The following is a 13,310-nucleotide window of genomic DNA, read 5'->3' on the forward strand; positions in this document are numbered from 1 at the left end:
TTTCATTATTATTATTATTTTTCCCACAATAAGAGCCGAAACAAAAATATTCTTTTCCCAGACAAATTTAGACCCTTTTCACGGTTTGAAGCGTGGCGGTTCAATTACAATGTAAGTCAATGGAGATGTTCACACACAGCCGCGCAGTTTTTCCTTTATTATGCGGTACCGCCGCGGTTTCCGCGCGATTCAAACCGCTAGTGTGTACAGTGCCCTATGGGTTACCCTGTGAAGCGTTGCCTGCCGCTATGAGGCCACGGGTGTCCAGTAATTGAAATTCAAGAAAGCAATTATTAATTTCCATTTTCTTTTATCTCTAAACTAACCTGACCTCTTTTAACCTTACTTGACCTATCATATTTTAACCTTGCCTTATCTGTCCCACACTATCCTATCCTATTCCATTCTAACTTGGCTTAACCTAACCTAACATAATCTAACGTAACGTAACATAACCTAACTTAGCCTAACCTAACTTGACCTAACGTAGCCTTGACTAGCCTAGCCTAACCTAACATAATCTAATCTAACCTAACCTAACCTAACCTAACCTAGCCTAGCCTAACCTAACCTAACCTAACCTAAATTAGCCTAATCTAATCTAGCCTAACCTAACCTAACCTAACCTAATCTAATCTAACCTAACCTAACCTAACCTAGCCTAATCTAACCTAACCTAGCCTAATCTAACCTAGCCTAACCTAACCTAACCTAGCCTAATCTAACCTAGCCTAACCTAACCTAACCTAACCCAACCTAACCTAACCCAACCTAACCTAACCTAATCTAATCTAACCTAACCTAATCTAACCTAACCTAACCTAACCAAATCTAATCTAACCTAACCTAACCTAATCTAATCTAATCTAATCTAATCTAACCTAACCTAACCTAACCTAACCTAACCTAACCTAATCTAACCTAGCCTAACCTAGCCTAACCTAGCCTAACCTAGCCTAACCTAGCCTAACCCAGCCTAACCTAGCCTAACCTAACCTAACCTAACCTAACCTAACCAATTCCTTCCCAGACTCATTCCTATAAACAATCCCCCATCAACCAATCCACAGAATGACATTGTGAGTGTGTGTGTGTGTGGGGGGGGGGAGAGGGAGACTTGTCCTTATAACTCAAAAAGTGTCCACCAAAGAGGAGAAAGTCCATTTCGAGATTCTGAGAGACTTGGTCCTGCCGAGGGTCTTTCTTGAGTCTCATGAGGCTAAATTGGACTTGGGGAGACTTGGGGAGACTTGGGGAGACTGCCTAGTTGAGATGAAGAGACGGTCGGTGTGGGTGGAAGCAAAGGCAGTGATAGAAAGGAATGGATGGTGAGAGTGGGTGGGTGGGGCAAGGGGTAAGGGTAAACAATATATCAAAGAGGAATCTTCCTACGGCCGGAGCCACCAAGGGCAATTCTATTACGCCCCTCCCCCCTCCCCCGTGTCCTTCCTTACCTGAAGGTATTTTTATTTTCATTTTAAGTCTAGTTGGCGCCTGATGCCATGCCATGTTCTATACCCTATGCACTGAGATCTGGCCGTTAGGGCGGAGCACTGGGAGTTCCCCTGTGGTGCCACATATAATTATTTTATAATTTTATTTTATTATATAATTCTATTTTATAATTTTATAATGTTGCCTCATACGATTATATTATAATTTTTTGTCACACACCACCACTGAGATAAAAATCAAAGCAATGTTTTCTATACAAAGGTTTCGTTTCTTTAAGTGAAGATATGGCATATGTGCATGCGAGAGCGACGTTGCCACTACATCTAATCTCTGGCCCCGCCCCCCTCACACTGCATTCAGAAAACATTGCATCCACACGCACGTTCTCGCCATGGATGCCCATATGTGGCAACACCGGGGGATCTCCTAGCCACGCCTTATCGGCCATTTCTCCTTGCGTTGACTATAGTTGGCACCGGATACCATGTTCTTCGTACCCGTGGTGACCCAATATTCCCGAACGGGGAATCCTTTATCCTCATAGCCTTGTCGTCGTCAGACGATTTTATTCATTAAACGAGTTATTCTGCTTTTCTTGCTGATGGTGGGCAGGATAAGGATTTAGTTAAACATAGTTAATCTTTCAAAAAAAATATATACTTAAAAGTTAAGACAACAGTCTTTATTAACACATTTATGGCTTGTGGCAACCGATTTTGTTCTGTTGAAGGAGCTTCTTTAAAGACTTTTATAGGCCTGAGGAGATTTTTCCCCTCATGAAATAATAATAATAATAATAATTATAATAATAATAATAATAATAATAATAATAATAATAATAATAATAATAATAATAATAATAATAATAATAATAATAATAATAATAATAATAATAATAATAATAATAATAATAATAATAATAATAATAATAATAATAATAATAATAATAATAATGATAATAATAATAATAGTTAATAATAATAATAATAATAACAATAATAATAATAATAATAAGAATGACTGATAATAATAATAATAATAATAATAATAATAATAATAATTAATAATAATAATAATAATGATGGTGATAATAATAATAATAATAATAATAATAATGATAATAATAATGATAATAATGATGATGATAATGATAATAATGATGATAATAATGATAATAATGATGATAATAATAATAATAATTTGTGTATGAGGATGAAATTGAAATGATTAAAACAACTTTTGAAGAGCTCAAATACCCTAGAGGGTTACTTTGCACCCTGGAGGAGAAGGCTCGTAGTATACTACGCAACAAAAGAGAAAAGTCCAACGCTAAATATTGGGTGGTCCCAAATTCCAATCTAACGAGAGACCTAGACAAAATCTTATCGTCCTCCAACATTCGTCTTGCGACTTCCACAGGTACGAAAGTAAAGGACCTTTTAATCAAGAAAAAAGACCCAACCACAAATACAAACAGCGCAGTTTACGAAATCCCGTGTGGTGGATGTGACAGAAAATACATCGGTGAAACCGGCAGAGGCTTAGACACCAGATTGAAAGAACACCGAGCAGATGTAAGGCACCACAGGGTTAGTAGTGCATTAGTTAACCATGTCGACGAAAGAGGCCATCTACCAAAATGGGACCAGGCAAAAATTCTCATGGATAACATTACACGGCAGGAAAGAAAGGCGATGGAGTCCGTTTTTATCAACATCCATGATAACATCAATAAGAGGACTGGGGATTTAATATGGGCTAAAGCAGCAGCACACTTTGTCGTAATGAATAATAAACACAGAGCCCCTGATCCAGTCGGACGTTTCAGCCACGCGAACAACAGGAGGATACTTGGTCCACCCGCTGTGACAGTCCGCCACACCGACAGATGAGGTCGAGTGGGGGACCAACCTGACACTTTGCCACGTTCCTTCTTTTGCTATATATATTGACCAACTTGACTTCAAACTATGTTCCTCTGAAGAAGCCACTCAGGCGAAACTAGTCAGGAATAAAAGTATTTCCCTCATCCCGTGTTCCCTTACCTCCTATCCACAATAATAATAATAATAATAATAATAATAATAATAATAATAATAATAATAATAATAATAATAATAATAATAATAATAATAATAATAATAATAATAATAATAATAATAATAATAATAATAATAATAATAATAATAATAATAATAATAATAATAACAATAACAATAACAATGACAATAATAATAATAATAATAATAATAATAATAATAATAATAATAATAATAATAATAATAATAATAATAATAATAATAATAATAATAATAATAATAATAATGATAAAAGCAAAAATTACAATAGGTACTATGATAGAGAAACGAATTGACATTTAAATAAAACACGAAGCAGACACTGACATGAAAATGTCTTCTTTGAATTTACAGTCTCGTAATATACTCTCTTTCTCTCGCTCCCTCTCTCTCTTTATTCATCTGTGTGTGTGTGTGTGTGTGTGTGTGTGTGTGTGTGTGTGTGTGTGTGTGTGTGTGTGTGTGTGTGTGTGTGTGTTAGTCGTTGCGCCTCAAATCACAGCCAAGAACGCTCTTAATGGGACCATTATCCTCATTATAAGCATTATCTTCACTTTGATCCCTTCTCTTAATGTCATCGTTTTCTAATCATCGTCTTTCGTTGTGTTTGTTGTTGTTGTGTTGATGTCGTCGTTGCCATCATTATCATCAGCAGTAGCAGTAAAACCACAATTGTCATCATCATCATCATCATCATCATCATCATCATCATCATCATCATCATCATCATCATCATCATCATCATCATCATCATCATCATCATCATCATCATCATCATCATCATCATCATCATCATCATCATCATCATCATCATCATCATCTTCATCATCTTCATCACCATCGTCATCACCATAGAAATTACGACATTCTTTTTTTACATGTGACCAATACAAATAGTGATATTATCACTACGGGTGGTGGATTACAAGACAGGAAATTGTTTGCTTCATTAAGAGGCTGGATGCAAAAGGAAAAGAAAAATAGAATGTAATAAATATGAAGACAAGTACACAAACAAGCACGTACACAAGCAACCAAGTCTTTGAACTTAGAACTGTATAACATACCATTGCACTCCGACTTTATTCCATTTCTCTGATTGACAAAGTTTATTTCTATTTCTAAATAAAATCCACATCCTAACATATTAAAGCCTTTGTTTCTTGTCATATTAGTATTCGGTGTGAAAATGATATAGTTTCTGTGTATCTAATCACTTTCCCACCTTTCTTCCCATTTCTCAGGTGAAAAACATTTAAGTACTTTAGGTGGTTTTCGTATGATTTGTTTCTCATCTTTGGTATCAGTTTAGTAGTTTGTCGTTCTACATTTTTCTGTCTGTCGCTGTCTTTTGGGATCACACCGAAACCGTATACAGGTTGGGTAATGATAATAATTGAACTTGGAAATGTTCTATCAGTTCTGAAATTTTGTTTGATTCCCTAGGTATAGTAATATAGTGCTTAGAAGATTACTGAGAATTACACCAAAATCGTTTTCACTTTCCACTTTAGCAGGACAATTCTTTCCAAATAACTTGTCAATTCTAGGGATACATTTACTTGCGCGCATGACATTACACATACTTTAGTTCCACATCATGAGCTTTTTTCCACATTGTTCAACCTTTGAATATTCTTGAATTTCCAGTTGATTTTAGTGATCATTTGATATCCCGTACATTTTGTATCATCAGCCAATTTGAATACAATAGATTTTAATTCCCGACCTGTGTCGTTTATGATTAGATGTGGTTCAAGAATGGAACACTGATGAACTCTACATATGACACCTTTCCAGCTATAGGATTGTTTAACCAGATATAGGTCCAACTTCGTAGGTTCCATTTCATTCAATATGGTGCGAGTTGAATAAAAGCAGCAACGAACAGATGAGTAAAAGCGGCAACGACTGTTACAGCACTGTAGGAGAAAGGCCAAACGCAGAGTATGGGATCCAATACATTTAACGTTTCGCCCAAGAGGGCTTCTTCAGAAATAACACGGTTAAGAAACATCTTACTCCTTATACAGCCCGAGTTTGCGGGGAGAAACAAACATAAAATTGATGTACACACAATTTGCGTAAACCATTAGCAATTTTAATGACCAAGTAACAAGCAATTGACGCATATTGTGTGTACACCAATTCTATGTTTGTTTCTCCCCGTAAACTCGGGCTATATAAGGAGTAAAATGTTTCTGAACTGTGTTATTTATGAAGAAGCCCTGCTGGACGAAACGTCAAATATATTGGATCCCATACTCTGCATTTGGCCTCTCTCCTACAATGGTACGAGTTCAGTTAGTAGCCTTTTGTCTAGGACAGTATCACAGGCTTTTTCAAAATCCATTTGTATCAATTTTACATTTCCGTATTTGAGATGGCCGTATTGTAAACTCACTCACCATCCCACTTTTTTGGGTCGCCTCCCTGCCTAGACAGGACTATCGAGAACCAACGCAAGAAGCCCGAAGCGGGTCCCGGGAATAGAACTCACGACCATCTGGTCATGAGTTCGATACGGTATCTACTGGGCTAAACTGTTGTGATAAATACCACAAGAAAACAAAATTTTACAGGTGCTGATAGATGAATGTTCCCGTTTGTTCATTTCAACTTGTGGAGACTTATTAGAAATAGAAAGCATATTCACAGCTGAAGTAAGGATTTGGTCAAATAACAACAATGAAACACTTGTAGTTCTGTGGTGCACGAGATTTGCAAAGCAATTACTTAGTAACGCTAATGTAGTAAATATTTTTCAGATTAAGAGAAAAAAAAAATATGGAGAGGAACCTCACAGTTTTCCCCCGAATTTACTCGACAAGTTCTTAACGTTGCTCCTGGCACTTGGGGCGGAGGGTGAGGGGACATCCGGGTTGCTGGAGGGGGCACGCTTCGACGGCGGAAGCAATGGGCGTTTCGTAACCTCCGTGGTTGGGGTATTTCCTCCGCTCGAACTGTTTTTAATGTGACTAGGTAACAGCGGAGTCTTCTTGGAATCAGGGGAATCTATTTCTGGTGGAGTAGGTGGAGTTCTTAAGTTCCTCGGTGGCAAGAGGGCCACTTTCTTCTTCGGAGGTGGTTGGTTGGAAATAGACGAAGATGAGGGAAACCTCTCCTGGGAGTCCACGATCGGAGAGGCCTTTTTTAGGGGAGGTCTGAGTGCCTGGGGGCGATCCTTGTCGGTCTGCAGGAACGCGTTGTTTTGGACTCTGAGGTGGCGAAGGTTCTCTTCACTTTTTGTTGCCTTCATTGGCCGGGGAGGATTGGAGGGCAAGGGCGGGGGTTCCTTGGAGTTCTTGTTGTAGGCGGGATCTATGGAGAACGACCTTCGGTACTGTGGAGGCTGAAGTGCCTCGGTGGGAGGCGCACCGTGTTGGGAAGATCGTTTGGAAGTGAGAGGATCAACCACGAACCTACTCAAAGGCATTACCTTCATACTACCCTGGCCTTTGGACCGTCTCAGGTCTGGAGTATTTTCACCGTTGGGCTTGGATTTTGGGGCCTGGTACTTCTTGAAGACGCTGATCAAACTACCCATGGACATCTTCGAGGACAAAGGGTCCTTAGTGTTGGTGATAACGTCGGGCTCGCCGTCGGAGACACACCCCGAATCTCTGGAGATACTCTGGTGGTAAAGTGGGCGCTGTTGGTCAAGGCTCTCGTTGGAGATCTTGTGGAGGGAATTCGACGACGACTTAAGCAGGACCTTTCTCCTCGTGTCGGGCGAGTTCTTCGGCGTGATGGAGGTGATCACTGTGACCAGCCGTTCGTCAGCGATGCCCATGACATCCGTCGTAGGGGCCGGAGGTTTCACGTCCAGGTTGACTTCGCAAATGGTTCTTCCTCCTTCGTCAGTAGCGTCGACCTGAACCATTTCGCCTCGCTTCTTCTTGAAGGGCCCCTCGGTAACTATCCAGAGGGTAAGACAGGAGAGAAGGTAACAACAACATTGGTCACAGAAGGAGGCGCAGCATGGCGAGTGGCTCTGGACCACTTGACGACCCTTAGTCTCCCAGAAATGTCTCATGTTGCAGGCGATGCAGAAGATCAGGGCGAGGAGGGGAACCACAGCCATGAAGATGATGAATAGAATTGTGGAGCTCACTTGATCTGTGGACACAAAAAATTGGTTAGATGGAGCTGAATGATTTTTTGAGCACAAATTTTAATTTTTCAAGGGAAATTCAATGATAATATAGAGACAAATGTTGGTTAGCTGAAGACAATTGATATTTCTTAGCACAAAATTTTACTTGTTCATGGGAAGTCCAATGAGTCTGTGGACATAAGAATTGGTTAGTTGAAGCCAAATGACAGTTTGGAACACACAGTTTATTTATTCAAGCAAAGTACAAACGATCTGTAGGCACGAAGAAGGAATGACGATAAACATTGTATTAGAAGGGAGGGGTGATTTTGAGTTTGGGGGTGTAGTGGGGAGGGTGGTAGGAGTGAGGAGAGGACGAAGGAGGGAAGTGGTGGCTCTACTAGTAAGTGAGAAGATAAGTAATCGTGTGGTGGAGTGGAAGGAGGCCTCTCCAAGGTTAATATGGATGAAAGTGGAACTGGGAAGGGAAATGTGGGTCTTTGTAAGCGCATATGGGACTAGTAGTAAGAAGAGTGTAGAGGAAAGGGAAGGTTTTTGGACAAATTTAAATGAGAGCTTAGAGAGTTTTGTTAGGAATGTCAACGTAGTGGTTTTGAGAGATCTCAATATGTAAGGGTAAGGGGTGAACCAATAGACGGAGTGGTTGGGAAGTGTGGATTCCAGGTAAAAGTCATAGTGGAGAGCTAATGGTGGAAATGTGTTTAGAGAGTTGATAATAGCACAGTGTTAAGAAAAAAGGTCAAGCATAAGTACACATGGGAAAGGGTGAAGTTGGAAGGCTGGTTGATAAGGCAGTAATGTACTATGTAGTGGTATCCAGAAAAAGAGTAGGAAGAATTTTGGACGTCCATGTTTTTAGGGTAGAGGGGGGGGGGGTATCAAATAATCTTTGGTGGAAGGTAAGTTGAGAGTGGAGGATAGATGGAGAAAGAGGAAATGGATAGAAGGTAGAGAGGTGCTTAGAGCAAACTATTTGAATTAGAATGAAAAGTAGCAGGAGTACTAGGACAGGCTAAAAGAAATGTGGGAGTTGATGGAGGATAGAGTGGATGTAAGAGTGGAGGGGGAATAGGGGTGTTTCAAGCAGGGAGAGACAAGGTGTGTAATGATGGTATGTGGAACAAGGAGGACGGAAGGGAATAAAAGAAAGGGTATTGAGTAATGGGGTGCTGAAGTGGAGATAGTAGAAGAGAAGTGAGCATTCAGGGACTGGTTGCAAAGTAGGACGAGAGAAACATATGAGAGAGAGAGAGAGAGAGAGAGAGAGAGAGAGAGAGAGAGAGAGAGAGAGAGAGAGAGAGAGAGAGAGAGAGAGAGAGAAAGAGAGAAGCAAAACGTGAGATAAAGGAGACAAAAAGGAGAGCAGATATAAAGTTGGGGAGGAGTATGATTTTTTTTTTTAATTAATAAAAAGAAGTTAAGGGCACAGTATTTCAGAACTGTTAAACGTAGAGGAGGATAGGGAGGGATTGGTGGTTGCAGTGGGAGGGGTTAAGAAAATGAAAGTGATGGGAGAGGAAAATGGAGGAGAAATAAGAAAAGATGAGATGCAAATAGTTATTAAAATGGTGAGAACAGGTAAGGCACCTGGGTTGGATGGGTGTCATGCGGAGTGTCTGAATAAGGGAGATAAAGTAATGACGGACTGGCTAGTGAGGCTGTTTAATGTGTGCCTAAAGGGGGTGGAGTGCCGAAAGACTAGAGGAGTGCCAGTATAGTTCTTGTTTACAAGGGAAAAGGGGACAAAACTGAGTGTAGTATCTTCAAAGGGATCATTTGTTGAATGTTGTTGGGAAGGTTTATGGGAGAATCTTAACTGAGAGGATTAGGAGAGGAACAGAGGGAGTAATTGGTGAGGAACAGTGTGGGTTTAGGTCAGGTGGGGGTTGAGTGGATATTAATATATATATAAATATATATTTATTTCTATATATATATATATATATATATATATATATATATATATGTGTTTATATATATGTATATATATATATATATATATATATATATATATATATATATATATATACATTTTTGTGGTAAGGCAGATATGTGAGAAGGCTTTAGGAAAAGGTAAGGATGTTTTCTCACCTTTATGAATTTGGAAAAGGCTTATGGCAGGGTAGACAGGAAGGTACTGTGGGAAGTTTTGCAGATATATGGGATTAGGGGAAAGCTGTTGAGGGGCAGTCAAGAGTTTTTACTAGAGCAGTTGAGCTTGTGTTAGAATTGGAAATGGAGAGAGCGAGTGGTTTGAGGTAAAGGTGGGACTACGACAAGGATGTGTCATGTCGCCATGGCTGTTCAATGTGTACATGGATATGGTGGTACGGGAGGTAGATGCGTGGAGATGGTAGATAGGGTAGATGGTTTGGACACATGGAAAGAATGAGGGAAGAGAGATTAGTAAAATAGGTGTCGAAGGCAGAGGTGGGGAGAGTGAACTCAAGGGGACGACCGAAGATAAGATGGATGGATGGGATCAAAAGGACGTTGACCAAGAGGGGAATGCCTGTTGAGCAAGGAAGGGAGAAGACAGGAGATAGGGGTGAGTGGAGAATGGTTGTGTATAGATGATAATATGATACAAAGAAGAGGGGTGGGGGATAGGGGATATGGAGTGGTTATGTATGAATGATATTTTGACTCAGCCCGAAAGGATTTCTCTTCATCTTTCCGTTTTCTGCACGAGGGGACGGGGAGGAAGGGGGTGGGGTCGCTGACTGAGTAAAGCGGCCTTGCTGTAGATGTGCTGTGTCTTGCTGCATTGCTTCTGACCTAAGGCAGTGGGTGACCCGTAATCTATGAGGAGCTAAGTTGAAAGGGTGATGGATCTTTTAACAATCTCTCCCTAATCCTTCCAATCATTTGCCCTTAAAATCTTGTTCATCTTTCAAACACTTACATCCCTAATACAACCCTTTCCATACTAACAACAGCTTGTACATGACTTAGTTATCATGTATTGAGCGCTGAAAATATTAGTCGTTTTAAGAGATTATTAGATAACTTTATGGATCGGGATGATAGGTGGTAATGGGCAAGGAACTACCTAGTGTAGGCCTTATGGTCTCTTGCATGCTCCTTCTTTCTTATGTTCTTATGTACCATTATTCTAAGAGCCGCCAGGTGATTTTAGAAAATACTCTGGTCAGGGACATGAAAAATAAATGGAGAAGAAAGACGGTTATATGTTATTGCTCGACTGGCGAGGTTAGATAACACTGTTGTACTTACCAAGGGAAGTGTCCGCGGGTCCACTATGGATGGAGCCCCCTAACCCGGGGTACTTGCAGTCTGGAGGTGCATAACCTCTCTCACAATGACACTGGTTCAGGTTGTTGCAGACACCTCTGCCTCCGCAACCCTCCTGCTGACACCTGCTATCCTCTTCCGCTGGCGTCTTTGCTTCTACGGCCGACACAGCCTGACACACCTGTCCCAGGCACATCTGTCGGCGAGGGTTACACATGTGTGACGTTTGGAACATGTGTCGTTTTCTCTCTTTCTTTCCTTAATTATTTCTTACTTTCTGCCTACCTTCCCTTTTTTTTTTATTAAGATAAGTAACATAATGATCATGATAACAATAACAACAGTAGCAATAATTATCATCAATGGTTATCAAGTACTATTGTTATTAATAACTGATCAAAATTTCCATTCCTCTACCTTGCCTTCGTCACACTTGGCACCGTCAGGAACGAGGCCAAGCTCGACGTTGTTATTCGCAGCGGAGGCGGCGTAACACGTGATGTCCCCGTAACTCATCATGCTGTAGCCGTTCCAAGACATTCGTCGCTTCGGCAAGCAGAAGACCAACCCACATTTGACGTTACTGTCGCAAAAGAGTGGAAGGGTGAAGGGGGTGAGGGTGAAGGGGGGTGAGGGTGAAGGGGGATGAGGGTGAAGGGGGTGAGGGTGAAGGGGGGTGGGGGTGAAGACCCCAGAAAACGCGTTGCCTCAGCCCAAATGGCCACCAGTGACATTTGGGCTGTTGGGGAAGGTAATTGCAGGCATTGCAGGGAACCGGCGAGGAGTGTAGGACTCGAACCAGAGACTATATATATACTTACACACACACACACACACACACACACACACACACACACACACACACACACACACACACACACACACACACACACACACACACACACACACACACACACATATATATATATATATATATATGTATGTATATGTGTGTGTGTATGTGTGTGTGTGTGCGTTTGTGTGTATGTATGTATGTGTGTGTGTGTCAGTGAAACATAGACATACCTTTTAGTACAACGCTTGTACTCTCCGTTAGATCCCTTGCCGCAGTTGCCATACTCGTCTCCGCCCCTGTTGCCCTTTCTGTAGCAGTCTTCGTTGGCTGCCACGGCGCTTGGACCCCAGAGGAGCTGGCACCGGGAGTGGTGAGTGCCACACTTGCCCTTGATGCAGTAGCCTTCGTCCATCTGTAGAAGATACCAACGATTCTATTCACTCTGATTTTGCGTCTCTGCCGCATAGGACCGCCCTCAGCGACTATTGTGACTTCCCTTAGGTGCTTCCATCATCAGCCGGGGAGATTTTATTGGTTACTAGAGTAACCTGGAAGAAACCAGCACCCCTTCCATCACCGTGGGTTGTTTTGTTTGAATATTGAGGTTGTCGCCAATCGATTTCATTCTGGTTTCTGATGCCTCCCTCCTCATCTTCTTTAACTCCTCGTTTCGCGTGGCACTTGTTACTATATCAATTTCAAACCCAAACGAGAAGAGACACACACACACACACACACACACACACACACACACACACACACACACACACACACACACACACACACACACACACACACACACACACACACACACACACACATATATATATATATATATATATATATATACATATCATATATATGAATTTATGTGTAGACGCTAAACATGAACTTATAATTGAACGCCATCTTCTTAATAAAATCACCTTCCGTCTGCCACAACGCAACAACCTTCAATGAATATTGCCCTCCCCTTCGTCTCGGAGTTCCCTGGTCAAACAGACTTACGTAATATGTTTCAGTGCCACAGGGCGTGCCATCGAATGTATACAGGTCAGCAGGGCAGGACTCAGACAGGCCGTTGCAATATTCCGGCAGGTCGCACTCATTCCGTCTGGGCCTGCACACTGTGGCCGCTTTCATTGGCCTGCAGGTCTAGGAAGAAGAGAGACATAATTTTATTTTTTCATTTAACTATATTCTTATTGGTTTCTTGATTGACTGATGTCCTTATTTGATTATCTATTTAGTTATCTATACTTATATTTCGATAAAGTGATTAATTTAAAAAAAGTTGTTGACTGGATAGAAAGCTTTGATTATGACGATGGGAGATGCAAGGAAAAGGTTTGTGATGGGAAAGGAGAAGAACAAAACCATTTCAGAAGAAATGAAAGCTGAAAAGGCACTTGGATTAATTGTATGTCAATTGCAATCTTCTCACCTTCTCACCATACTCCAGGTAGGTTAGTGGCCCAGTCAGTTGTGATGCCTCGGAAAGTTTCTCCATTGGGATAATGTCTGACAATAATTGAAGTAGTGATTGTGGAGTGGCTGGCCGGATTGTTCAATGTGTGTCTATGGAAATAATATGTCCCGGTGGATTGGG

The 13,310-nt window shown here is 40.9% G+C and overlaps 1 protein-coding gene across 4 annotated transcripts in view; it reads right to left on the reverse strand.

Moving 5' to 3' along the window:
• Positions 1–4,521: 4,521 nt before the first annotated feature.
• LOC143035739 (disintegrin and metalloproteinase domain-containing protein 28-like) overlaps positions 4,522–13,310 on the reverse strand; it is a 31,905-nt gene continuing 23,116 nt past the window's right edge. For all 4 annotated transcript variants that reach the window (XM_076202651.1, XM_076202650.1, XM_076202652.1 and 1 more), the window contains exons 12-16: positions 12,710–12,856; positions 11,932–12,113; positions 11,323–11,488; positions 10,888–11,101; positions 4,522–7,652 (exon numbers count right to left, since the gene is read on the reverse strand). In XM_076202651.1, the coding sequence (XP_076058766.1) occupies positions 6,334–7,652; positions 10,888–11,101; positions 11,323–11,488; positions 11,932–12,113; positions 12,710–12,856 (2,028 nt within the window). In that variant the 3' untranslated portion in view covers positions 4,522–6,333. The remainder of the gene's footprint in view (positions 7,653–10,887; positions 11,102–11,322; positions 11,489–11,931; positions 12,114–12,709; positions 12,857–13,310) is intronic.

This window comes from Oratosquilla oratoria, chromosome 19, assembly GCF_046742065.1.
Source record: "Oratosquilla oratoria isolate Oo_2021 chromosome 19, ASM4674206v1, whole genome shotgun sequence".
Classification (NCBI taxonomy): domain Eukaryota; kingdom Metazoa; phylum Arthropoda; class Malacostraca; order Stomatopoda; family Squillidae; genus Oratosquilla; species Oratosquilla oratoria.